The sequence below is a fragment of the Spea bombifrons genome, chromosome 11, assembly GCF_027358695.1.
Source record: "Spea bombifrons isolate aSpeBom1 chromosome 11, aSpeBom1.2.pri, whole genome shotgun sequence".
In the NCBI taxonomy this organism is placed as follows: Eukaryota; Metazoa; Chordata; class Amphibia; order Anura; family Pelobatidae; genus Spea; species Spea bombifrons.
In genome coordinates, this window is record NC_071097.1 from 29163741 (window position 1) to 29189881 (window position 26141).

The following is a 26141-nucleotide window of genomic DNA, read 5'->3' on the forward strand; positions in this document are numbered from 1 at the left end:
GTAAAAGTATGTATACCAAGCCACGAATTGTACATTTTTATCCCTTTAGGAATATTTTTGTATATTTTGTATACAATATAATGAGGGTACACGGAACATTTTGTTCTACACACAGGTACCACATTGTTAAACTTTTTGTAGTTTTAATAATTTCTTATTAAATAATTGATAATTTTGTGAAAAGACCAAAGAATATTGTTTTATCTTCTTGACTGTAGTAATTATTGAATATTTATGGTAATCATAGCACATTTATCCTTTATATGTGGATACTCTCGCCTCATTACTATTGTATATTTTTTAATTCTGAAATACAGCAGGAGTGCAGAATTTAATTTTCACTGAATGGTACGCATGTAAGAATTAATAATTGCACAACGAGACAAAAGGGGAAAAAAGTGCGTTTTTCCTTTCATGGGAACAAAGGGAGGAATTAATATGAAATGTATAATTACTGCTAGACTGAGTCGTGCTCGTGGCGTGGCTGGAAGGTGAGCCGGGGAATTTTTTGTAAACCTCCACCAGGAAAAGAGACTTGGCTGACCTGAATGATATCTCTAACAGGTGCAACCGAATGATCCAACAGTACGAAGTATAGACCTAAATACGCAGCACTACGTCATCTATTTATTAATGGGAGTTGACAATACACTCATGAAATAAGCTTAATGAGCTACTGTCATGGTGCAAGTTATGTCCATCAACGAGTGCGTCATTTTGTTAATGACTCTATAGTGAGGAAATGCGCCTCTCCTTAAAAATTTGATCTTGGTAATTGTGACTGAAGTTTACTTCCCTTTTCCCAACATGTTTTTTCTGTTTTGTATTTGCCCTCTGCCCTTTCTTCTTATCTATCCTTGCAAAGATTCATGGCATGAATTGACACAGTAGAATTAGGACGCCCTGCTTCCCATGGACTTTGGCAAAGAGGGAGAAGGGCTTTCAGTGCTACAAGGAACAAAAATAGGACTATGTATACTCAGCGCTGTCCCCTAGGTGAGACTTAAAGGGACATTAGGCTTTGTGGTTGACCCTTAAGGAAACCTTTAAGCAATAATTACTTGTGTGAAAAGTAAAGACTGTACAATTGTTATCCTATAAGCGTATTACGTACCTAACCACCGAGCGTTCCCGCTGCCTGCTCCCTCCAACAGAACAGACCGCGAGAATCTGGCAGCGCGTTATGGACACGTTATGGACACTGCCAGCACCTGTACTGTCACATACGTTTCCTGAAACATGACTTATGCTGTGATGTCATGAGAGGTTGCAGTTAACGTTCCTCTAACTAGAGTCTCCACGGGGTAGATTTTTAAAATCTGTGAGTGACAACCGCTCTCCACCGCTTGAGAGTTTTGGCAACACCCAATGAAGTGTAGACCACTCGAGGACCCAGCCACAAACAACTCGCTACAACCATCGATATTAAGATCGGAGAGACATTATTCAGAAAAGGAAACCATGACGCAGCAACAAAATGTGCACGAGAAAGCAGGGTGCCATGGAAACCGGTAGAATAGGAAGTGTGCCAGGAGAGAGCAATGATCAAACATTAGCAATGACAGGGAGGTCTAGGAGCACAGCCACCAATCAGCCACCCATAGGCCTGACCGCAAGTTATAAGCCACTTTTGTCTCCCACTTATTGAAAGCCAGTGAACCGTTCCGTTCAAATTGTATACGCTTTGCACATTAGAATCCCTGTGAAGTTATACATTGCTAATGAGGAAAGGATGTGTTCCGTTTAAGAGAACATTTAAAATAGCACTTTTATTACTTTCCATTAGTAATTGCCCCAAATGACAAGAGGACTGCACAAATAACAGAGCCCCAACCCGGGAGCTTTTAGTAGAGGAACGTTCTAGAGATTTACATGATGTTCCAACAGCAAACAAAGAATATTCCCATGATTTTACTGTTTAAAGTTGCGAGTGATGTAGCGACGAGTTCCTTTTATATAATTTAAGCTTACATATAAAATATGTCGGAATATTAGGTGCAGGCATTCACCAGCAAGGGACTCATTCTTTGAAAACTAAAGAAATATATGAATTTGACTCCATGTTTCAGGCTCTAATCTATGATATCCAACTATAGACCACTCGTTAATTTCTCCCTTTCTTCCCATAAAAGAAGAAAGTCAGGGTTTATGTAAGTTGTAGTCTACTAAAGCTTGAGTTCCCTATTTCACCAACTCTGCCCCAATACTGACACAGAAGGAGCCTTGCCTTGGATCTGGAGTCATCACAAGCCTTCTCTGCTTCCTACATTGGTGGTAGTCAGATGTGAATTGCCATTATTATTATTGTCTGCTAGATTGAAGCTTCTAGTTAAAGTAACTTTATTACAACGTGTATAGTAGGCCCAACTCATTAGTCCTTTTTTATTCAAGTCTCTGTGTAAAGCCGCTGTCCGGAGGCTCGCTGACAAGCTACAGAAACAGAGCTAGGAGTAAGACTGCTACAAACCAATTACCCCCCTGCTGTGTCCGAACCTAATCCCCTCAAATAGAGAACACAGAGGAAGGACCAAACAAGATGATTTTCAATCAGGTTAAAGTGTGAATTTGGGATTAGTAAAACAGGGAAGACTGCAACGGTGACCTTCTTTTTTTCTTCCAGATTCCATTGCTTGCCCTCTTTAAGAGGAATGTGGCTTAAAAATACACGCAGGATCATGTGTCGTCAAGAGACAATGTACAAAACATGATGTGATATTATTTATTCCTGTATTCTTAAATAGGTTTAGCCTATAGCGTCTTATGGAATCATGACATTCGTTAAATCGGTAGAACAAACATCTGCTTCTCTGGCTAGAAGACACTACAAGAAGAATTAAAAAATGTCTTGAAATAATTTAAGTAATTTGTCTGCTCAATGGTTTATTTGACTGGTCTCTAAGAACTACATTGACTTTTGTACGTCGTAAGGAATAAACACAATGGATATACTTTTCGATTGTTTCCCTCAACTTTATGAAATTTACTGTTGTGTTTTCAAGGTCTTTATGATTAAATAGCCTCCATTGATTTGAGGTTTTTAATCAAAGCAATCATCCGTTGTTCCTATGAGTTTGCAAGTTATTATTTTAAAGCCTGGGTTAAAGTGCTTATGAGAGGCCTAGGGGCCAGCTCACATCCATTTCCCAAGTATGTTAATAAAGAACAGCCTAGCTACATAGGTGACACATGCAACCACCTAGGGACCCAAATATCAGAAGGTTCTGATTCAGTTGTGGCCCTATCAACATCAAAGGATTGACACAAGAATAAAGAGATGGTCTAGGGGTGAGATGGTAGGCTGCTTGGGGTCGTCAGGTTGGGTCCAAGGTAAAAAAAGCTTAGTTCCTCTAGGTCACCAAGTCCCTTTGGGAGAGTTTTGGGGAGAGGGGGATAATTCTACCTAATTTGTTTCTGGCTACTTTATTTGAAACACAACAATTTTTCATGCTTTCCTTCTTTTATTGTAGATTTTGTCTTTTTTTTAATAAGGTCACTATATCATTGGACACTGTGAAAGGTTGAATGAATGTTGTGAAGAAAAAAAGAAAGAAAAAGGAGAATTATAATAATATTCATGGATATATAAGTGAGAGGCAGGGGAGACATTATTTGATGTTTGGATTGCTTTAAAACATAAGTCTTTTGTTCGACCGTCTTTGCTGTATAACAGCCAGCATGCAAGATCCTGAGGGTGAGGATGTGATTTTTTTTTATGATAAAAGAATTTCTTGTGTTTGGTCACTTATTGGAAATCCTAAACGACCCAGGAGATTTTGATACAATGCCTTTTACAAAGATTTGCCAAGCGTTACAACAAATTTAGCAAAGCCTTGTTGTCAAGGGATGTGTGTTTGAAGAGCACAGGACATCAGTTGTCATTATTCTCTTTCGCAAACGTTCTTTGAAAAGGAGGCTTTAAAAAAGTTTTGGAAAGGTAAATATTTCAAACTTTGCTGTTACTGCAGAGAAAAATCTCTGATTGTCACAGTACCAAAGCTGCAAAGTCTGCTAGTGCCACACGGTGGCCAGATTCGGTACTGCAACACTTCAAAAAGTATATCTTAGAGACATTGTTAGGCTGTATTCAATAATTGTTATTTTGTTCAGCTTTAATTTCTGTATTTTTAAGGCTGTTTTCATGGATTTCTGGCTAGGTCTATATTTTCTGACATACTGTTTAAACATTAACACTAAAGCATGCATCTGGCATGGCAATGATCCCCAAAATAGTGCCTATCACAAAGAGTTAAATAATATATTGCTTATTGCTTTATTTAACAATTTTACTTAGACTTGACTTACTACTTGCTTTTTATAGTTTTCTATTAAAAAAGTATTGCGCCGTTTGGATTTTACATATAATAATACAAATTGTTTATTATTATTTATTGATTTATATAGTGCCATCCTATTCCACAGTGCTGTATATTTTGGATCTTTAATAAAATTGTAATTTAAGGATTTTATGGGTTACTTTTAAATAACAAATTATGCATCTACAGAGAGTGTCATGTTTTTTTTGGAGGAAAAAAAATTTGGGAACGTTTACTCAGTTTTGCTGTCTGTTTTAGATTAAGTTCATTTGATACAACATGATTGAGTAGCTTTTCCCCTGGTTATGTCTACGGCTAACTCAACCCCACTAGAAGGCTTCCCTGGAACGGACTGTGCGAAATGTAAACATCTTGTTTAACAAGCATCTTACATTTCACACTGCAACAAGCATACATTTTAAACACTTCACTGTGTAACAAAGAATGATTCTGTTTGCCTTCGTACGAAGACCTCAGTGGCCTGCGCTGCAGAGAAACTTAAACCCGGTAACTGCTCTCTGGTAATATTTAAACACGTCCACAAAGTATTCACAATCACTACTCATTTCCTCTTCACTCTGAAAGCTTCTGCGCTTTATTACTGAATTGATTAACCTTTCTGGAAACAAAGGTCTCACCTCTCTGGCACCCACTGGATAATTACATGTCGGAATAAGTGACAAGAATAAAAATGTAAAGTCTAGCCTGATGCTAAATTCTATATATTTTTGAAGTTTCTCCTGCTTTTATCTAAAGGAGAAAAAAAGCTCTATTCCAATTCTAAAAACGGTAATAGATTTATTAAAATAAGTTCAGTTGCTTTTGACTATATCTACTATCATGTCTCGTCTCGATTATCACTCAGTAGTGACAATGATTGTGTTCATTTTGAAGCTAATATCTTGTGTCTGAGATGCCACCACCACGTTCACTTATGGTTCCTAAAAATCTGTAGCTTCCCTCATTGCCACGTTTAATGTATCAGCTCTGGGTAATGGGTCTTTGATGTCCTTAGTGTTCTAGTTAACTGTTGGCTAGAACAATCATCTGTTTTATTTAACTTTACTGTAAATACTGTTACTAGGGTAGAAGACTAAATCCTTGGGCCAGCATGGTCCAAAAATCATCTTAAATATTAGTAGAATTAAACTAATTAAGCAAGCATGTTTACTGTTCACCAAATTGCACAAACATATCTGTTTAGGTGAAACTCAACTGGAAATGGGGTTTTTCTTTATAGAAATGACATCGGAGCTTGAGGTGCCATAGGATCTGTCAAGTTCAGCTGCTGAGGCCATTAAAGTCCACTTTAGTGAATTATGCAATTTAGTAATTGTTGGGTTTCAGATCCAGCTATTCCCCATGCAGGAGTAATTTCATTGCAACTCATCCAGGACAAACAGTTTGCTCTATGAGATCGAATAATATGTAGCCATTAAATTGAAAAAAGACTGAATAGACTGCATTGATAATGAAGATGATTACCCCGTACCTCGTCTCATTGAAATGACGGGAGATTTGACGTTATTGCCATTTGTAGTTACCATTCTATAATTTTTCTAATCTTCAATTTAGCGATAGGACTATAAGCCGTATAAATGTAGTCTGGTTCTTTCTCCAATATGATCTATATATTTTTTTTTATTATTTAGGGATCTCAGCGAGAACTTTATCCAGGCAATTCCAAGGAAGACCTTCCGTGGAGCCACTGAGCTTAAAAATCTGTAAGTAAAAAATGTCTTTAGGATGAAATGCCCCCCCCCCCAAAAAAAAACAAGCCCAAATCCGTTACATTATATCATAATGATTATCAAATTCTATCCTAACTTGCTACCTTTTCACCAGCCAACTGGACAAGAACCAGATTAGCTGTATTGAAGATGGAGCATTTCGGGCACTTCGAGGACTGGAAGTTTTGTAAGTATTACACCAACTATTAAGTCCTATTCTAAACCTTAAACCATTAAATATATTTAATATCGATTTCAGTTAAGAGGTTATTACTACAAATGATAAGATGCTTGTAATAAAAAAAATAAAGAATCAGAGAGATAAGAGAGAAGAGGTGGAGGCAAGATCGGTAGATGAGGGTTGGGATAGATCTAGTAAAACAATATAATAATAAAATAAATAAAAATCCAAAATATCAGATTTAATCCTTATATAGAATTTATGAGTTGATGACACAAGACATTGTGTACTGTGCATAAATATACAACTTTTAAATGAATTAATGTTTTTTAAAATAATTTATCTATTTCAAAATGTATTCCTAAAAGCATCAGACCAATGAGAAACCATACGATGTTAACAAGGAATTTTATTTTGATCTTATGTTTTCATTAATCAAAGTAACTAAAAAAATGTAATAAATTAAGTGTTTGTTGCTTTCATGTTATGTGGTTGAAATGAATTGAAATTTGCTCTGGAAGGCGATCTCAAATAATCAGTGGAAAAATACTCACCATATCATTGTGATTACACTGTCCTTATTTATAACCATGGGAAACAGAACTCTGGGGTTTTCCATGCCACTTTAACGTGCTGTGATTAAAATGTTTTTCTATCACTCAGAACTCTCAACAACAACAACATCAGCACAATTCCAGTTTCCAGCTTTAACCATATGCCCAAGCTTCGAACATTGTAAGTAAACGGTTTGTGGCTCATAAAAGCTCATGAAGGGAAAGACCAGAGCCCTTGTTGGGGGAAAGAAATGTCTCCGTTGATTGCTATGTCAGTTGCTCTACAGCTCCAATATGGCCACCTCGCAACACACTGAAGCTGAGTTCTACGAGGTGGCCAGGTTGGCCTGCCACCAACCATGCCTTCCAATGAAGGTGTCCCAATTTGGACACCGGGAAATTTAGGGGTTATAGTATAAGGAAGCTTACTTCTTACACAGGTAAACAGACTGGGGGTCAGGATTCTTGCAAAATACCAGATATCTCTTACATCACTAAAAATATATCTTACATGAGCGTTTATATATTTATTTGTTGTTGTGTTCTACTGATTTTGTTCTTGCTTCCAGCCGCCTGCATTCTAACAATTTGTTCTGTGACTGTCACTTGGCCTGGCTCTCTCAGTGGCTTCGCCAGCGGCCAACCATCGGGCTCTTCACACAGTGTACCGGGCCGCCTCAGCTCCGTGGCCTCAACGTGGCCGAAGTCCAGAAGCATGAGTTTAGCTGCTCAGGTCAGATTCTTTTATTTTCCCGTGGCTTTATTCTTAACACAGACCCAGCGTTGCTATTGCTCACAAATCTCCCGTCCATTAATGCGAAAAACCAATTACGAGCTAATGAGAATAGTGGCTACGCACCTTTTACCCTGCTGAATACGCTGGCTGAATGTTTGGGTACAGCACAAGAATAATGATGGCTGAAATAATGAATTGCTAAGAGCAGAGTCCTCACCGTCCCGAGCTTCTGTTTGGAGCCTTGTCAAACGCTAACGTCCACGGAATTCTAATTCCCGTCTTCAAACATGACGGACCCAGGTTCCCTCTCCACAGATAACACAAACAGCTTGTTCCTTCTACACGCTGTCATGCAATCCAAAGGGAGATGATAATATGGCTGCAGAGGAGATTGACAAAGTATTGAAAAGTAGGAACGATTTAACTTTTGGGAAAAACAAATGTTCTTCTATGAAGTCTAGGCTTTATAGAAAAACGTTTTGTACAAAGTAGAACCGCTCCACAATTCTATGACTTTGTGAATTCAACTGAGTGATTTCTTTTTTAACCCACTGTTAACCAGCAGTACTGAAACGGTAACAGCCTAAACTTTTATAACGGAAAAGGAGCAGAAAGACGTGGGGCGTTAATGTTGATCTGCCTCCTTCGCACACAAAACCCACATAATAATAATATTATACTTTTATAATATGGGTGCAGCAAAGTTATTGTCCTGTTCTAACGTTAAAATTATTAAGGCAGTCCTAGAAAGTACGAGCTGTTTTATCAGAGTAAGCGACACTGCCTGCCTGTAGATAATGATCTGGTCGCCGACAGTCACTGCAATGAGCAATTACATTTTTACCTAGATTGCTAGAGGGGATCTTAACTAGCAGGCGCAGTGAGAGAAGACCATTTTGCTGGCTCCATGATTGACTGAGACGCATACTGACTTCAGCAACGTGCGTTCACAGCCCATAATCTGTTGGACAACTACAGATGAAAAGTAACTTTGGCTTCTGTCAGAGGAACCATCGTTACTTTAAAAGTTTACTTTTTAACGTTACTGCTCCGCTCTGCAGGAATCTGGTTGGTTCTACAGCCTTGTAAGGATGGGTTGAAGAGAAAGGGAATTATTTTGGAACAGTAAATAAATTAATATGGCAGTCAGTAAAACCATTATCTTCCATCCTGGGGAGGACTGGTGGCCTTCAGCCCAGTGGGCAAGTCCTAATGCATTTGAAAGACCATTCACTCAGAGATCTGCATGGACCTGTCCAACACACAATCCCTAGGACGAATATCATAGAAATGCCATATGTTAGCCTTAAGCGAGGCAGCAACGACCCAGTGAGAGTGTAAATTCTGCCCGAAGTTATTGTTAAAACCCCTGTGGCTATACGCAGAATTGCATGTGAAACACATAACAATATTTAGTATTCAGTGGCCCAAAATCTTCAAATCAGACCATAATTGCCCCCCTGCCCCGCATGCCAGTCCTCCCCTGATCCCATCCATACAAAAACAATGAGACTGGCTGAAAACCAAAAAGTCCAAGCGTTTGATGTATAGATTAATAAATGAATCTATATTTTACTAAATGCTGTGAAGGCGATGGTTCCCCTTTAGGGGATTGTGTAATGTAGCAAGGCGAGTATCACATTCTGTATACCCGGCCGCCGAAGCAGTACACAGGACGTCGGGTATGATTGCAATCTGCAGAATGTGTGCAAATGAGCTACAGCTGCTGTCTGGGTATCAGACCTCCCATTAAGAAGACCCAAACCAGGTGGTAATACTCGGAAAATACAAATGCACTCGCTAAGTAGAGGGAGCCCCTGTCAAATATTTCACGTTCCCTTTTATTTGGACACGTATTTTTTGCCTAGAACTTTAAACCCGTTAGTTTAGAATATGGGATGTCTGTAACTTATATGTCATACCCCATGCAATATAAAGACTATATGAATTGATAATAATTATTTAAGAAAAACCTTTAAAAATACGTCTTGAAATCCAGACTCTCATATGAAAAAAACCATGATAATCCATATCTCCTTATTGACATTAATCAAGATAGAGTCTCTCCAGAGGAAACACCATTTGGGAACATATCGTCAAAATTCCTCTATAGTTTAAAATTAATTAGTCTTCAGGATGTCACAAAATTATCATTATTATTATTAAATTAATCAATATTCACTCTGTATCATTCATAGAGATCAACCAGCACTAAAGTGCTAATTAGACAAAAACGTTATAATCAACTGTAATTGGATTGATATTTTTTTATGGGACTTTTTTTGTGTTGATTGTGATAGCTATTTGGGGACATGAATTACCCGCCCCACATAATAACCGCGATGTAGGCTGCGGGCAGTCAGCAGTCACATTAAACTCATATCATTTAGAGAAATGTACTGTGACGTTCCTGATAATTTGCGGAGTGACCAGGACTGTCTCAGATCTCAGCGTACGCAGTATTCCAGACTTTAACGCGCATTAAATGACTTCAAAGATATATTTACATTATTGACTTACATCGGCTGGTGATGAGTAAATCTTGATTCAACTTCAAAGCTTGGAAATTCAATATTTATGCTCTGCTATCCATGCAGCGTCTCTGGTTCATGTGTCCGCGGTTTGTTTTATTGTCTCTACCCTTCCAATGACTCCGCATCACTTAATCTAATTGGAAAGCTGACACACGGAGCCTCGACATCTGTGCCATATGGGCATCTGGAAAAGGCTCAATACACTTTTATGTGAATGTCCCTTGCTGTGTGAATGGAATGATTGGTTTTATCTTCCCAACACTTCTGCTTTAGAGTATTGCTAACTTTTTGAATGCTGGAGGGTGTTCATGCGGGAGAAATTCCAAAAACGGAAATTTTACCATAGAGATTTTAAGTGAAATTTTACCATAGAGATTTTAAGTGAAATTTTACCATAGAGATTTTAAGTGAAATTTTACCATAGAGATTTTAAGTGAAATTTTACCATAGAGATTTTAAGTGAAATTTTTCTGGTTTGCAAGTTTTGACACTTATTAAGAACATATGCAGAGTTGGCAATAGATCTGCTTATAACATGATTTCTGTTTTTCAAGTTCATACATGCAGGTCCTACACATTCTATAGACGCATAATATCTGACCTTGCATTCTTACATTAAAACAGTTGTGATTGGGGAATTCTCTACATAAGGAGGGTAGAATGTGACATCATGACAGTGCCCATGATGTCACACCCATATGACATTATACATATGGATGTTGGCAAGTATGTAGGTGGGTCGGATGGTTCTTATTTGAAACTACAATGTATGAGATTGATATTTGGGTACGTTCCACTTTTATTTTTCCTCTATTCTACCAATTACACGTATCCCAAACAGTGCCCAATCCATTGATTGATAGACAAGAAATGTGTTGCCCTTTGGTACCCAAAGAGTTAACTCTCTCCTAGCCCTCATAGATGAAGCCATTTGTCACTTTTAAGTGGATTTCTATATTCAGAATTCCAGAAAAACAAAATTATTTTACCACCTTTGTAATTTGCAATTCAAAATCACTCAAGGTTATTTTCTCTTGCATGAGCCATTCTATCCATACAATAGGAAATAGATTTCTGTCATTACTACGCGCCTCATTTCTCCGCCAAATTATGGAAATGGCATGGCGTGTTTCAGGATGCACTTTGCTAAAGAAAATTGCTTAAGGTTATAACGCAATTTAATCTCTAAATCTTACAAGCCAGGTGCTGCGCGGTATAAATGTTAGTCCCGTAAGCGGAAGATACAGCCTGTTACTGCAGAGGGGTTTTCAAATTCACATTCGTGTTATTTCAACATTAAATACAGGAAACAAAATGCAGAGCGTTTCATTTTACTTTAATTAAGCTCTGAAAATGCTATTTTTTCACTATAAATGGTTGGCTCATCCGACCATTGTGAACTTCTTATGATAGTTTTGCGGCTATTAGTTTAGCAGGTAAAATACTTTTCTTTGCTTCTATTTCCTTTATCATTCTGTCTGCACTGGATAGAAAAATAACCAATAAAACCTAAAAGTGCAAGATATGAAGCTCTCCATGATAAAGGAGGTAGAAACATTTGAGATGTTTTATCTGCGTATCTTAAAGTGAGCCCGACATCCACAAACACAGTATGTGGACTACAGATAAGTTTGACGTGGCAAGTTAACGACAAAAGGTTTGGTTAGTAGACTTCTTTGGTTGTCCTTTAGGAGACATTTTTGTGTTCCTGTGAAATAAAGATGTTATTCTGGCCGTTTTTGTGTCTACAGGACAAGCGGACCTTTCAAATACTCAAATCTGCAGCCTCTCCGTCGGCTCGTGTCCGGCCATGTGCACCTGTAGTAACGGAATTGTCGATTGCCGAGGAAAAGGCTTAACAGCGATACCTGCAAATCTTCCTGAAACCATGACTGAGATGTAAGTTATCCGCCGCCCCGATGCATTTCACCTATGATTTCCTTCACTAGCAGTATACTAAGACAGAGAACTTCATATTTAAGTAAAATGGTCGCCTTTAGGTAATTATTTATATTATTAACAAGAGTTTTGCTTTGTGGTACATTAATATCTTCCCAATGTAGAGTGACTGTCCAAAGAACGGATGGTCTCTGGGACATACACCCCATTTTTCATGGAAAGGGTTAAATATGTCATTTCTCTTTATACAGGAAAGGGTTAAATATGTCATTTCCCTTCATACAAATATTTATTCCAGGATTATTTAGCAAACTGACAGTGTTTACGCCCCAGGGTTTTGGAAAACGAATGTGCTGGCGCTGTACAAAGGGGCTTTGGACTTAACCTTTCCGACAAGCAGTTAATAAACTGCTTTAGAATATTGTCATCGGATTAGACTCCGTTTTGGCTTCTGTACCGGTCAAGGACATTTTTGGGGTTAATGAGGGACAGTGTGTGGGAAAATGTACCCTGGGAAGATGGAGAGTTTAGAACGTAGATTCAGAGATTAATGTGAGATGATCGTCTTTAGATGTATTTCTTATCCTTAAAGAATTAAGTTTTTTATAGTCCTGCAACAATTATGTAGTTCTGGTGTCCATGCAGACTATGCTGACTTAGAAGTGAATTATAAGTGTAGAGATACAATGAATGTGGACCATGTGAGTGACGACTTAAACTGTGTCCATAATGATGTCACAATGACGTTTATGACACAGTATCAATAAATAATAACCCCAATAAATAATATTGTCACGATAACAACATGAGCTGACATACAGAAGCTGGACATTATTTGTTGACTTATTAGGATGAATTACTAATTCTTCAGGCACCAAGCACTGTTAAGGTGCCCCAAACCCTCAGCTGCGGCAGTTCTCTCACCCCTAATGAGCTTTCTGGTGTCCTTGCGTCTTCTTCTGCTTCTTCACATATAATAATTGATAATTTGATAATTAGTTACTGCTTTTTTTGTTTTCTTTATCAATTAAATACTATTATTGATTTGCGTAACGCACCAGCATACACGAGATATGAGAAGGTGTAAAGGGCGTTTATCATTACTCAATACATGGACTCTATAGACTTACAAAGAGCAGAATAGTAAATACTGCTTATAACATCATAGTACATTTCCCCATGTGTGTTCCCAGCCGCCAGACATCTTTTTCTATGGCAGTTAGCGAGGTACTGAGATACACCTGATCACTTTTAATCGACGGTCTTTTTCTAGACTGCAGCGACTGCCGGAGTACCCAGCTGGTCTTCAGCAGCCGAGAGACTCAGCAGATCTAAAAGCATTACGTACGCCTTGTTAAGACTAGAATTGGTACACAGGCTCCCGCTGGCACCCCCTAAATGTAATTGATGGAGACTTAGCATAGGCCATTATGTTTCGTATGCACAGCTGACAGGTCAGTCTGTCTTTATGCCTTTCCGTCTGGGGACTGTTCGGTCAAGCAAGTCATCGTAAGAAACATCAATTAAGAAGTCCGTAAATGGGAGACGGCATTACATAAATGAGACTGGTAAAAATAACTTTGATGTTGTTTGATCATGAGTGCAGTATACATGTCACACTTTGAAATGAGGGTTTAGACTGTCCAATTCTACGCAACCAATGAATGATGGAACCTCGCAGATTCATTTAGTTTTGCTCTAAAATAATATTCTTCTGGAAAACCAGTTACATATAATAAAAGTATCAGCTTTATTCCATAAAAAGATGTTCCTCTTCTTAAATAAAATGTAATATGATAATCGCATACCCCAATTGGTGTCCTAGGGATTAATGTGAAATGTGGCTGCAATAAATGAATTCATAGGCTGTGTTACACTTTTTTCCATCTACTTGGTGATATTTATCAACGTACAGAAAGTAATCCATTTAGCTTTACATCTCTTAAACGGCCCCCCCCCATGGATTAGGCACCTCTCGTGACTTTGTCTAATATTATTCTCCCTCGTTTTTTCTGTAGACGCTTGGAGCTCAATGGAATCAAATCCGTTCCACCTGGTGCGTTTTCTCCTTACAAAAAACTGCGCAGGATGTAAGTACATGTGGCGGGTGTTCATGGCCATACTCGGCTTGTATCAAAAATGACATTTTTGGGGGGTTTTCTCACATTGTTCACTGTCAACAGAGGCTGTGCAGTTGCACAAGGGCAGGGTAATTAAGGATACAGTGGGGTGTCTCAGTAATCAGTGCCGCAGACTGGCTATAACAGGGTGGTCCTCGCCGCAGACAACTACCACCCATAAAGTGTTCACACTAAGGCACAACCTCACGCCATCCACATATCCAACCACATCTCATCTGAATTTGGAGATTCACTTTCCAAGGTGAAGTTCCACAATATCCAGTATTTATATGTAATGTATACACCTTCTAATATTCCACTACTATATCCCCCTTTCTGAAATAACTGGATTTGGGCAGAAAACATTATACTTAATACATTATTTGACTATTAATGTCTCTTAATTTTATTTCAGAGACTTGAGCAACAACCAGATTTCAGAAATCGCCCCTGATGCGTTCCACGGCCTGCGGTCGCTTAATTCTCTGTAAGTTGGATTTAGACGGCGTGACCAAGTAAAATTGAATTAGCCAACCGCTGCAACGCGAATCTCTGAAATGTATGAGCTCATACGGCGCCCTCGCGGTCCCCGCTTATGCAGATTTCTCCGATGCAGATTTTAATGCAATTTATATTTCTGAATTGCATTACACCCAAGTTTAAAATGCAAAGTGCGTTATGCTTGAAAAATAATTATCCCCTATCAGTGCGCAAAGCTCTTATGGAAGCTGCGTAAAGCCATTTACTCCAGAGGCGAATTGTAATTCAATGATGTTTGGGATGGTTGCACCGGAAGATGTGAATTTTAATGTGAGCTGTTTTCAATAGGCTGGAATTGATGGGATTTCAGAACGACCCCCTTTCAGGTTAATTAGAACTTCTTCCAGAGGAAACGTAATTAAACAATCTACTTAAACACTCGGCGATTTAGAAAGCTGTAAAACGGACCTAAAGGAGTGGTTTTTTCCATGATTGGTCGTAACAGGGGTGTTTTATTATTCGTAAAGGATGACGATAACACAATGGCTCATTAATAACAATATCCAGAAACCCGCCGAATGGAGCGTGTACTTTATTAAATGAATTTCACCCCGTTACTAACTTGGCGTTCTGTATTTGACCCTTGGCCTCATTGTATCGGATCTGTAAAATTCCACAGAAATAACACTGGGCTTTTAAAGGGTTAATTTAGGACTATTGTCTGTCCACCTTGAGCCCCTCTTGCTGTTTTTCTTTGCCAATCACTCTCAGCCAGCTCAGCTATGTTATGTTCTACAACTTCAGCCAGCTTCCCATCCACGATGTACACACACATACAACCAGTTATACAATGATGTATAAATTGACATGTTGTGTTCCTTTAAGCTTTGTTGCATTGCATTAGTGGGTTGTTAGAGTTTCCATACACAAGCCCAATAGTTGTGCACGCTGCAAAATGTGTCGCGATTTCATTTAAGCCCATTAGCAATCATCACTGGACCATACCATGTAACCGTAAGCGCTTGGAAATGACCTGGACAGGGCCAGCGACAACCCGACCACCTACTGAGTTCCCCTGCGGAGTTGGCTTAAGTGATGTTAACAAAAACCAACATGGAAATCCTTGGGTTTTACAAGAGAATAATCATTATCCAGCTTGGGTCCATTAGAGACAATTCACTGTTTAATGAATAAACCATTGTGTGCTCAGCACCAAGTTACGGATACTTCAGATCAGTAATGTGGGCACTGAAAGGCTAATATAAGAATCTTAAATATTGTTAATATTAATTAAATTAATTCTTTCTAAGACATATTGTATTAGAAACATCTGTATGAAAGCGCATTGTGTGTTAGTACACCTGAGGGTACGCTACCTGGAGCTCTCCCCTGTGGCTGTAGCTTCATGGAAGGTGGAGCTAGCTGTCAGTAGGGGTGAGTCTAGCCCCAAACAGCCAATAGTAGGAGTGAAATGGGCGGGGTGCAGGGGAAAGAGGGCAGAGAGTAGGTGGAATATGGGTGGGGAGTGGGTAGGGCCAAACAAAGCTCCCCTACCTGGAGAAGACAGAAGCAGGTATGTATATATTTAATCCTTTTTGTTAATCTTCTAGAGGTCACCTGACACGCCATTCATGTCATGTGATTACATTTAAAGCATATAGAAAATGTATAGAAAGTCAAAGAGTAGTTGTTATAATACTGTACTAGTCTATGCCACACATGGGTTTTTATGCCCGCATACACCTCCATTCAAACGTTTGGGGTCACTTAGCTGGAAAACAAGGACATTTCTGGCCGTAACATCATTGGCAAAATGGGTTTCTAAAAATCAATTAGCCTTAAACTTGGATCAGTGAACACAACGTGCCTTTGGAACCCAGGAGTGATGGGAGTGATAAAGCGCCATTGGAACACAGGAGTGATGGCAGTGATAAAGAGCCTCTGTACGCCTATGAAGATATTCCATTAAAATTAAACGATTTTCAGCTACAATTATAATTTATAACATTAACCCCCTCTGCTCTGTATTTTTGATCCATTTCATGGTATTTTAATGGACAAGAGTTGCTTTTCTTTCAAAACCAAGCAACTTTCTAGTGACCTTAAACTTTTAAATGTTAGTGTATGCACTCCTCACTCACTCTTTCTCCCATAAGAGGCTACTACTCTGTCTTAAAGAATAAACAAACAATAAATAACCTGAAAATATAACAACCTGCTGTATTTTTTAGGGTTTTATATGGCAACAAGATTACAGATCTTCCCAAAGGTGTGTTTAGTGGCCTACATGCATTGCAGCTGCTGTAAGTAAGGGTTTATAATGTGTTTATTTGCATGTTTGTTTGTTTGTTTTCATTTTTAGAACTTCTTAAAGTAATAATTGCTCACACCCATCCAAAGAAGGTGATATTCCTAATACCCCCAATATATATATTTATTTATATATTCATCCAAATATATAAAACTATTTTAATATATCCTATTCAAATTGTGAGCTACATTTCGATGTGTTCTGTGTACCAAATATTTAGCTAAACCCGAAAGCTTAGTAAAGCACCGTACAAATGATTAAAAACAACTATCTCCTGTGACAATTTAAAGCTTTCATTCTTCACTTAGGGCTTCATGTTACATCATATTCACATTTACCTTTTCACATCTGTCTCAGATGGAATAGCAGCTAGAGTACAGGTGACCGAAGGGGTATTTCTTGGTATAGGGAATTTTGTGAAGTTCGTATTCTTAGGAGACAGTAGACCGGTCATCTTACTTTAAACATTCCCACAAGCCACATGTTTACTGCCCTGGCTTCTGTATTTGACATACCCCATAAACAGACTGCTGCCGCTTACAGATGTCTCCTGTCATTTAAAGGGGAAACATTCATTGTTAGTAATCCTTGCACTCGCAGATGACACAATGTTACATTTATTTAAGACAAGTTCCCTTTAAATGGAATCCGTTCACTCGGTTGCAGATGGAATGTTGAATATTATAGTCTTTATTCAAATATTTCTGATTTTTATTTTAACTTTTGTTTCCTGGGACCAGACTCCTCAACGCCAACAAAATAAACTGTATCCGCGCTGACACCTTCCAGGATTTACAGAACCTGTCTCTGCTCTCCTTGTATGACAATAAGATCCAGAGTTTAGCTAAAGGAACTTTCGCATCTCTCCGAGCAATCCAGACTCTGTAAGTACTCTGAATACACAACAAGCTATTTCTTAATAAAAGTACTTGATTAGGGGCTGAAGCGTTGCAAATATATATTTTCGAATCCACAATTCGTTTTTTTGTTGGAATGCGAGGTGAAATTTTCTTTTAAACTGGTGCGTTAGATGATCAATTCATATCTCACTGCTTTTGATATTCTGACGATAGAAAAAAAATGATTTCTTTTTTTAGACACTTGGCTCAAAATCCATTTATCTGTGACTGCAACTTGAAATGGTTAGCAGATTTTTTAAGAACAAACCCCATAGAAACTAGCGGAGCAAGATGTGCCAGCCCCCGCCGCCTTGCCAACAAACGCATCGGGCAAATTAAAAGCAAAAAGTTTAGATGTTCAGGTAAGTGCAAAAATTATTATTCTATTATTAAGCCGTCACCTATATCTGAAACGTTTTCATTTGTTACAATATATTTTACTTGCTGTAATGAAACTCGCCACGGTTGGTGATCATGAGACATTTTTCAGGGTTTCGAATATCACATGCTTTTTGCTTATTATAAATTTGTCCGAGAACATATTGAACATTTAGCAATAATTATTTCCCCATTATGTTACCACTTATTTCATATCTAATGGACTGTTTAATTAGCGATAATATTATGTCACGTAGAACTTCACCAAATGTTTTCACAGCTTTCTTTGCTACCTGCAGTTTTGTTAATATATGTTTTTATTCTATATCCCCAGCAAAAGAGCAGTACTTTATTCCTGGTAAGTGCTCTTTCTCTCTACCTATATGTCATCCACTTTAATATTTTTTATACTGTGTTTGTTGCGACTCCCCCCTTAACACGGCCTAGATATGTTATTACCGTTGTATATTTGTAATTGTGTTAGACCTGGAAATAAGGACGAAATGTTCTATTAGGTATCAGTGACAGCCAGGGGTTTGTAGAACAACCTGTGGTTTAATGTCACGAGGTGACTGTACTGGCGTTGGACAACCAAATGCAGGGTTCATGGTATTTTTTAACAGGATTCTCACACCAGGATGAAATCAAAGACAGGCGAGGAACTCTCAGAACAGTAGAACAGGCAATCTGAGACAGCAGTAGGAGACCAATACATGATAGGATAAGCAAGTGCAAAATAAATCAGCAAAGTCAGCAAGAAATGATCGATGTCTGGTCTAACGATGTCAAAGTCCAGTGACATGTTATGCTCCAGCACTCAGTATTAGTAGACTTGGGCGCCGGCCCACTCTTCGTGTTCGTCTTCCACGAATATTCGCCCGTTCCTGTGTTCGGTTTGGACGAATATTCGTATACATTCTTCGTGTTCATTTTTTTTCTTTGTTTTTTTCCCCGGTTTTTGTAGAAGGGATTAATACAGGGTTAACGCGGTACGCACTACGCAGAGGCTTTGGTGCCAGGATTTTAAACCCCGTACGAGCAGCTCTATTGGTCACCGGCAGAGGCCTCCTCTGCCATCAACCAATGAAGTGCACCTGCACTTCATTGGTTGATGCCAGAGGAGGCCCCTGCATAATCTTCTAATTGTGCACATTCCAAACAAATTTACAAATGATTTGAGACAAATAATTCCTATTCTACACGTAAAATGTATATCAGTGTATATTTCTTCATTTTCTGCAACCAAGTCTTAAAGGATGAAATCATAATAAAAATAGCAAAACAGCAAAATAAGTGGACTGGATCTTTGCATAAAAAAAATCTTATATTCCCTAGAATACACTTTTACAGCTGTCCTCAAAAGTTAGTTAGTCTTTGAGCAAAACCTTTTTGGTTGCCACTAGAGGAGGCAATACATTTATCATTGTAATCTTTAGCTAAAATACATATTTCCTTTCACTAAGTCGTTGTCACGGAAAATCATTGCTGAATATGTAAACAATAGGAAGTGTTAGCACACGAATTCTCAAACAAAATGCTTAGGGAATGTATGACCTTGCAGCAGCTCTGAAGAGGACGAGACCCGGATAGATAAATTAGTGATGTCTCTCGCCCTACAAGAATTGCTCAGGTCTTTGCAATTCGATAATGCAGTCTCGCAATGCGAGGTCATGTGATTCATTCATTCATTCATTCACCCATAGGGTTTTCAAGTGTTTCATTGTTCTGGTGGTATGGAAAATTCTGAACATTTTATTGAAGGGCAAATGGTGGAATTTTGTATATGAGTGTAAAAAATCTATATATTGTGTAAGCTAAAAATGTTTTATTGGTGGCCAGATTTTTATACGGGACCGGATGTATATTTGATGTTATATTGGAGACTAAATACATAGAGCATTGTTACCATATCTATTGACACCTGCCAGTTGGAAAGCCTCCATGGATCAATCGACAGCATACGGTGTCTGCCAGCAGAGGACTTTCTAGCCTTTCTATGCTCCCTCATGCGCGTAACTATGTATCTGTCTAGATGTGTGTCAGTTTCATTCATACATTATTTTCTTATCATAGGGACGGAGGATTATCAGCTGAATAGTGAATGCAACAGTGATGTCGTCTGTCCACCCAAGTGTCGCTGTGAATCAAATGTGGTCGATTGCTCTAACCTAAAACTTTCCAAAATCCCTGAGCGCATTCCACAGTCCACAGCCGAGCTGTATGTATAATATACTAACCTTGTGCCGTATGGGTATAAAAAATGAACATATGTATTAACAAATCAGTAAGAACAGGTTTAAACATCATAATGCTATATGAGAAATTCCATAGAGTTCACGCCAGCTTTCAAAGATTCTGTAATGATTCCTTCTGCAGCTCCTCTGTTTTTTTTGGAGATTTGATACCTTGGATTAGTTGGCTCTGGAATATACATGAAGGTCCAGGGCCGGTCTTAGTGTTAGGGGAATCGGGAAGTCTGCAATGTGTAGTAGTCGTGCCTGCTTGGGCCACCTTGGATTTCTCCTCAATGTGTGGCATCGTAAATGTAAAGAAGGGTATGGCATGTGTAGGTGACAAGGGGACTTCTTGTTTGGGGTGCTAATTGGTCAACGACCAGCCCTCCATAAGTAGTAACCAGTTTACTCCTCTACAATGATGTGTTAAATACAAAACAGGGTACTTACATGTAGAGAAGGCTCTTAAGACAGCCTACAGGGGGTGTCTAACATTTTGTTTATGGCACTGGAAAGCGAGTATCTTCTCTCAACTTTAGTGCATGGCCTCACCAGAATAAAAGAGTATCTGTCCACAAAAATATACCAACAAAGGGCATTATTTATGTGGATGTTTAATTCTCTTGAAAAAAAAACTAAAGCATGTTACACTGATGAAACATTCAAAGAATATTTGTATTTAATGGGCTATATTAGTTCCATCTGAGGAAGGTATGGTGGAGTGAAGCTCTCCAAACTTATGTTTGAATATCCAATATTTCCATTTATTATTTTGTTATGTTAGACTTTATTTGGGCAATGGAAACCAGCAGATTCATGAATAAAGTTTTTATTATTGAGTGCCAGATAGCGATGATGAATGTTTAGGCACTTAATAATTTAGACCCAACTCTAATTACAGACGCTTAAACAACAATGAAATCTCTGTGATTGAAGCAACTGGACTCTTCAGAAAACTCCCACAGCTCAAGAAGATGTGAGTGTACATCTATTTGTTATACAATAACACACTGACTTAAAGGTTCTATGAAAAATGGTGAATTTGGAATTCTTTCTTGGAGAGTAAAGTGACAGAGAGAAGACGGTACAAAATAAATAATATAGATCGCCAGTGATTTCCATTTTTGGAAACCGTATTTTCAGAAAAGAAATTAATAAACTATTGCACCTTCATCGAATGGCTACCAAAATGGTGTAAGATATTTAATAAAAGGTAATTGGTGATTGGAAAAAAATCATCACCGAGCCCTGGAACACTAAATTCGAAATCCAATTATGTTTTATTGTCTTAGAAACCTGAGCAGCAACAAAATCTCGGAAATCGAAGATGGTGCGTTTGAAGGCGCAGCGTCAGTGAATGAGTTACATCTTACCGCCAATCATTTGGAGTGCGTACGCAGCGGAATGTTCCGAGGCTTAGAAGGTCTGAGGACCTTGTAAGTATCCAGATATTAACTTTATGAACACTTTGAAGGCTCGTGCTGTTTCATAAAGCAAATTATATATGAGGTTCTCCATTATCTTCCCTGGTTTAGCTGTTTATCTATTTATTGTTAAACAGGGAGCACATTCATTTACCCTCTTACTAAGAGCCATGCACATAAATACACTTGGGAATTAATTATTCTTTTGTTTCCTAGTAGTATATTATTATTGTGAATTCAATTTTCACTTCCAATCATGCTTAAAACATAGCTAATTGGTTTAAGTGTGTATTTATTTATTTTTTAATTCTGCAGGATGCTGAGAAATAATCGAGTCAGCTGCGTCCACAATGACAGCTTCACCGGTCTTAGGAATGTTCGGCTCCTGTCCCTCTATGATAACCAGATTAGCACCATCACCCCTGGGGCATTCGATACCCTGCAGTCTCTCTCTACTCTGTAAGTCACGTGGTGGTCCATTGGATACGTATCTGGACAACAAATGAGAGGGTATTAACCTGGGCAAGAAATATGTGTATGTCTTATATAAATATACAATATACCGAGCGCTATGGAATCCCTAAATCTTCTGCAACCTTTGAGTGTCTTTTACATACATCAAGTCCAAAGACATTCATAATACATGTGGATTGACATGGTGTTATATATAATCATTGGTCCATTAAAACTAATGCCTCTGTCTTCACTAGGACCAGTATGGCAGGATCCAGTTTGTGTTGAACATTGGATCAAAAACTTACCATGCAAGGTCTTGTTAGCTAAGGCATACCTTAATTCCTTAAATTAGGGCTTTCATGAGCTAAGCTCAGTTTAAATGAAGTTCTTATGTTCTGTGGAAGAAGGGGAAATTCATACCTAATACCCCAATGTTAAAAGTATATACGTGTCTTTATTGGCTTATGTTGGGTAATATGTTCAATGCTGAATACATTCCTGTAATATCTTTTGTTTTCAGTAACTTGCTAGCAAATCCATTTAATTGTAACTGCCAGCTTGCCTGGCTTGGGGAATGGTTGAGGAAGAGGAAGATTGTGACTGGTAACCCTCGCTGCCAAAACCCAGACTTCCTTAGGCAGATCCCGCTGCAGGACGTGGCGTTCCCCGACTTCCGATGCGAAGAAGGTACCTTGATATCTATTGAGTGTTCTAACGCTGTGGCAGAGCGTGTCACTGTATGAAAAATATAGCACAAAATAATCCCTCGACCTTATATTTTCATATCAAGGATTTTTTTTCAAAGCCGACGTATGTATGTGATGTATGTATATATGGTGATATCATTACCATCAGCTTCGGTAAAAGGATGACTACGCTTTGTAAACATTAAGCGTTGGCCATTTTAAGATACATTGATTTATTGGATACAATTTTCCTGTAACCCTTTGTTCCCCACACGGTTGCAAGTGGAACCATAAAACCATTTATAACAAATCGCACTTTAATAACTGTTCTTATAGTTTTATAAGTGATATAATGCATCTAACAGTACGTCTACTTCTCTCGATGGCAGGTCAGGAAGAAGTAAGCTGCGCTCCTCAGCCTCAGTGCCCGCAAGAGTGTACCTGCCTTGACACAGTTGTGCGATGCAGCAATAAACACCTATTATCGCTACCCAAGGGCATCCCAAAGAATGTCACAGAACTGTGAGTTCTTCTGCATATTCTCTGTATGTTACATTGTGCGCAGACTGTGGTAGACAATTAAAAAAAGATGTATATGCCAATAAAACCTGCGGCTCTGGATATAGTAGGGGACGCTCTGGGGGGGGGGCGACATAGATATGGGGTTTATTCGCTAAACTGGAGAAGTGAACATTCCGATTCCCTGACTTCACTATGTGTTATAAAGAACATGATTTGCACACAATTTTTACATAACCATTTCAGAAAAGCAATACGATTCATTTTCTTTGCTTCTTTAGGTACCTAGATGGTAATCAGTTCACTATGGTGCCAGGACAACTGTCAAATTTCAAGAACCTACAGTTGGTGTAAGTGTGGATTTGTAGACAATGCGCTCTGTTATTTTGTCTCAGTAGCGGGGTAGGTTGTCACATAAATTGGGGAGCCTTATTTCAGAGGCAGGCAGTACCTGCCTTTTGTGAGGGGTATGCAAAACCAATGCTTTTCTAATGCCACATTTACATAGGAATATAAAACAACAATAACTTCAATAATTTCTGCGAAACAAATGGTGCCTACAGACCCCCAAAAACAACTCTGAAAGAGAGTTGGATATGTTCTTTCCAATACATAGGTAAACTTTATTATTGAATTGTATTAAGTAAATTAAGTACAATATTATTCTATATCTTGGAGCAGTCTATTTGAATCACACGCAGTGGTCCAAAATCGACGTAAAACATGTATTCCTGGATTATAAAATATATTATCAATGATAAAACAGATTATACTGTACAGTATTGGGTATTTCACAGTGTTCAACTTTCACGTCTGAGATAAAAACACAATTAAATCCAAGTATAATTTATGCTCTGATTATAAATTATACAGATTTTTATTTTCCGGGTTGAAATGGCATTTACATCCACCAAATGCATAGTCAGGCCATCACATACAAATCTTCCTCCATTTCCCATGATCCTCTGGGGATTATTGGTATCCTATTCGCAGGTAAAACAGGACGTAGTAACTTACTTCCTGTACTCTATGCACATTATTGTACCAGACTTCACACGCACCCGAAACGCTACAGTTTGCAGCATGATGGCAGTTCTTACACACATCACAACATTAAATAACAGAGATTATTTTATATTAAAATTCAGAAGAAAACAAAAAATCAGATTAACACGCTATCTCAAGTTTTGAGAATCGGCATTGAAGATACTCTGAAAACTGGCATTTCCCCTTAAAAATGTCTTTGTCGGTGAAGGAATACAAGACAGACGCCGTTTTAAAACTAACAGTTTTCTTTTCTTAAGGGATTATTTGTAACTGACAAATAATATTTTCATTCTGTGACAGTCCTAAGCAAATCGATCTCTTATTTTTTACAGGGATCTGAGCAACAACAAAATCAGCTCCCTTAGCAACTCATCCTTCACAAACATGAGTCAACTCACCACATTGTAAGTTCCTTTAGTGAGATCTGGAACGGCAAGGTCGCTCCTAGAGACCGAGTGAATGTTTCACGCATTCTTTTTTTGTGCGTGGTGGAATGTTTTTTGTATGTGGAATTGAAGCATAATAAACATAGACAATGCTCTCTAATAATTTTCTTTACAGTAAATCGATACAAGACACCCGCCTGCTGTGCATTAATAATGTCTGATACAAAAATAAATCACACCTGTAAAACAAAAAAAATATATTATAATTATATCAGTCCTGCTGAAACATTTTGCTTGGGTCGGCCCCTTTCAGATGATTAAATCCTGAAGCCTACTGCTGGTGAAGACTGCACTGGGAAGAAGTGAAAACATGTCCCTAATGCCAATGGACAGCTTCACATGTGCAGAAGACCTAAAGGCATTGCTTGTCTTGAGGCTACCAGCAGCTGGCACTGGCCTCTGATAGCCCACTTGTATGCAGTGGCAATTTGGCTAGTGGCAAGATTTTTTTAATGCTAGCTTCAGGACTGGGGACATACATGGCCACTATTTATTTGTTTATGTGGGAACATTATTATTTCTTGCTCAATTGTTGTACTGACACTGGAAAGGCTAGAGTGAGTCCCACGGCCAGTGGCCCAAAGACGAAGCTCTGTGGTTCCCCAGGGAAGATCCAAGCCTCCAACTGGCCTTCTGGCTGGGGAGGAGCGGAAGTGTTCTTGCCCTTCTTGAAGGTCTTTCGGCCAGAGTGACTTAGGCTCAGTCCACTGGCACATTATTTAATTTTGGAAGGAGTCGCAATATGAGCACCGCTCTTATTCATGTATTTAAAAAAACGGAGAATAGCATTGGGCTTCAATAAAAATAAATCTTCACAGGGTGCTTAAGAAAATCTGGGCACTACTGACCCTTTTAAAACAAACTACCAAGTATTTAGTATTATCGGTGGGTGACTTATGGAGCCAGACCCTGGCCTTTCCCAGCCTATAGCTCAGGACAATGAACAAGAGGAAAGGTTTGGCCTGGCTTAGTTCTGGCTCAGTTCTTTTCCACTCTTATTCAGACAAAGCTGGCTCGCCCAACTATATTATACACAGACCCCATCGGTGTTAATAAAGATTGAGATGAACCCCAATTACTATGCTATAATCCTGTTGGCTATGTTCTTATTGTATGCGCCTTGTAGGTATGTGTATTGTTTATCCTGATTATATCTTTTCAAATACAATAATAAAATAGAGGTGTTTTTGTATT

The 26141-nt window shown here is 38.5% G+C and overlaps 1 protein-coding gene across 1 annotated transcript in view; it reads left to right on the forward strand.

Moving 5' to 3' along the window:
- The window catches only part of SLIT1 (slit guidance ligand 1), a 122224-nt gene that overhangs the window by 77802 nt on the left and 18281 nt on the right, over positions 1-26141 (forward strand). Inside the window, exons 5-23 of the mRNA XM_053450034.1 lie at positions 5966-6037; positions 6159-6230; positions 6888-6959; positions 7348-7511; positions 11800-11947; positions 13966-14037; positions 14483-14554; positions 16779-16850; positions 17599-17742; positions 17956-18119; positions 18470-18493; positions 20209-20353; positions 21271-21345; positions 21662-21805; positions 22109-22252; positions 22770-22936; positions 23325-23457; positions 23736-23804; positions 24834-24905. Coding sequence (XP_053306009.1) covers positions 5966-6037; positions 6159-6230; positions 6888-6959; positions 7348-7511; positions 11800-11947; positions 13966-14037; positions 14483-14554; positions 16779-16850; positions 17599-17742; positions 17956-18119; positions 18470-18493; positions 20209-20353; positions 21271-21345; positions 21662-21805; positions 22109-22252; positions 22770-22936; positions 23325-23457; positions 23736-23804; positions 24834-24905 — 2025 coding nt within the window. The remainder of the gene's footprint in view (positions 1-5965; positions 6038-6158; positions 6231-6887; positions 6960-7347; positions 7512-11799; positions 11948-13965; positions 14038-14482; positions 14555-16778; positions 16851-17598; positions 17743-17955; positions 18120-18469; positions 18494-20208; positions 20354-21270; positions 21346-21661; positions 21806-22108; positions 22253-22769; positions 22937-23324; positions 23458-23735; positions 23805-24833; positions 24906-26141) is intronic.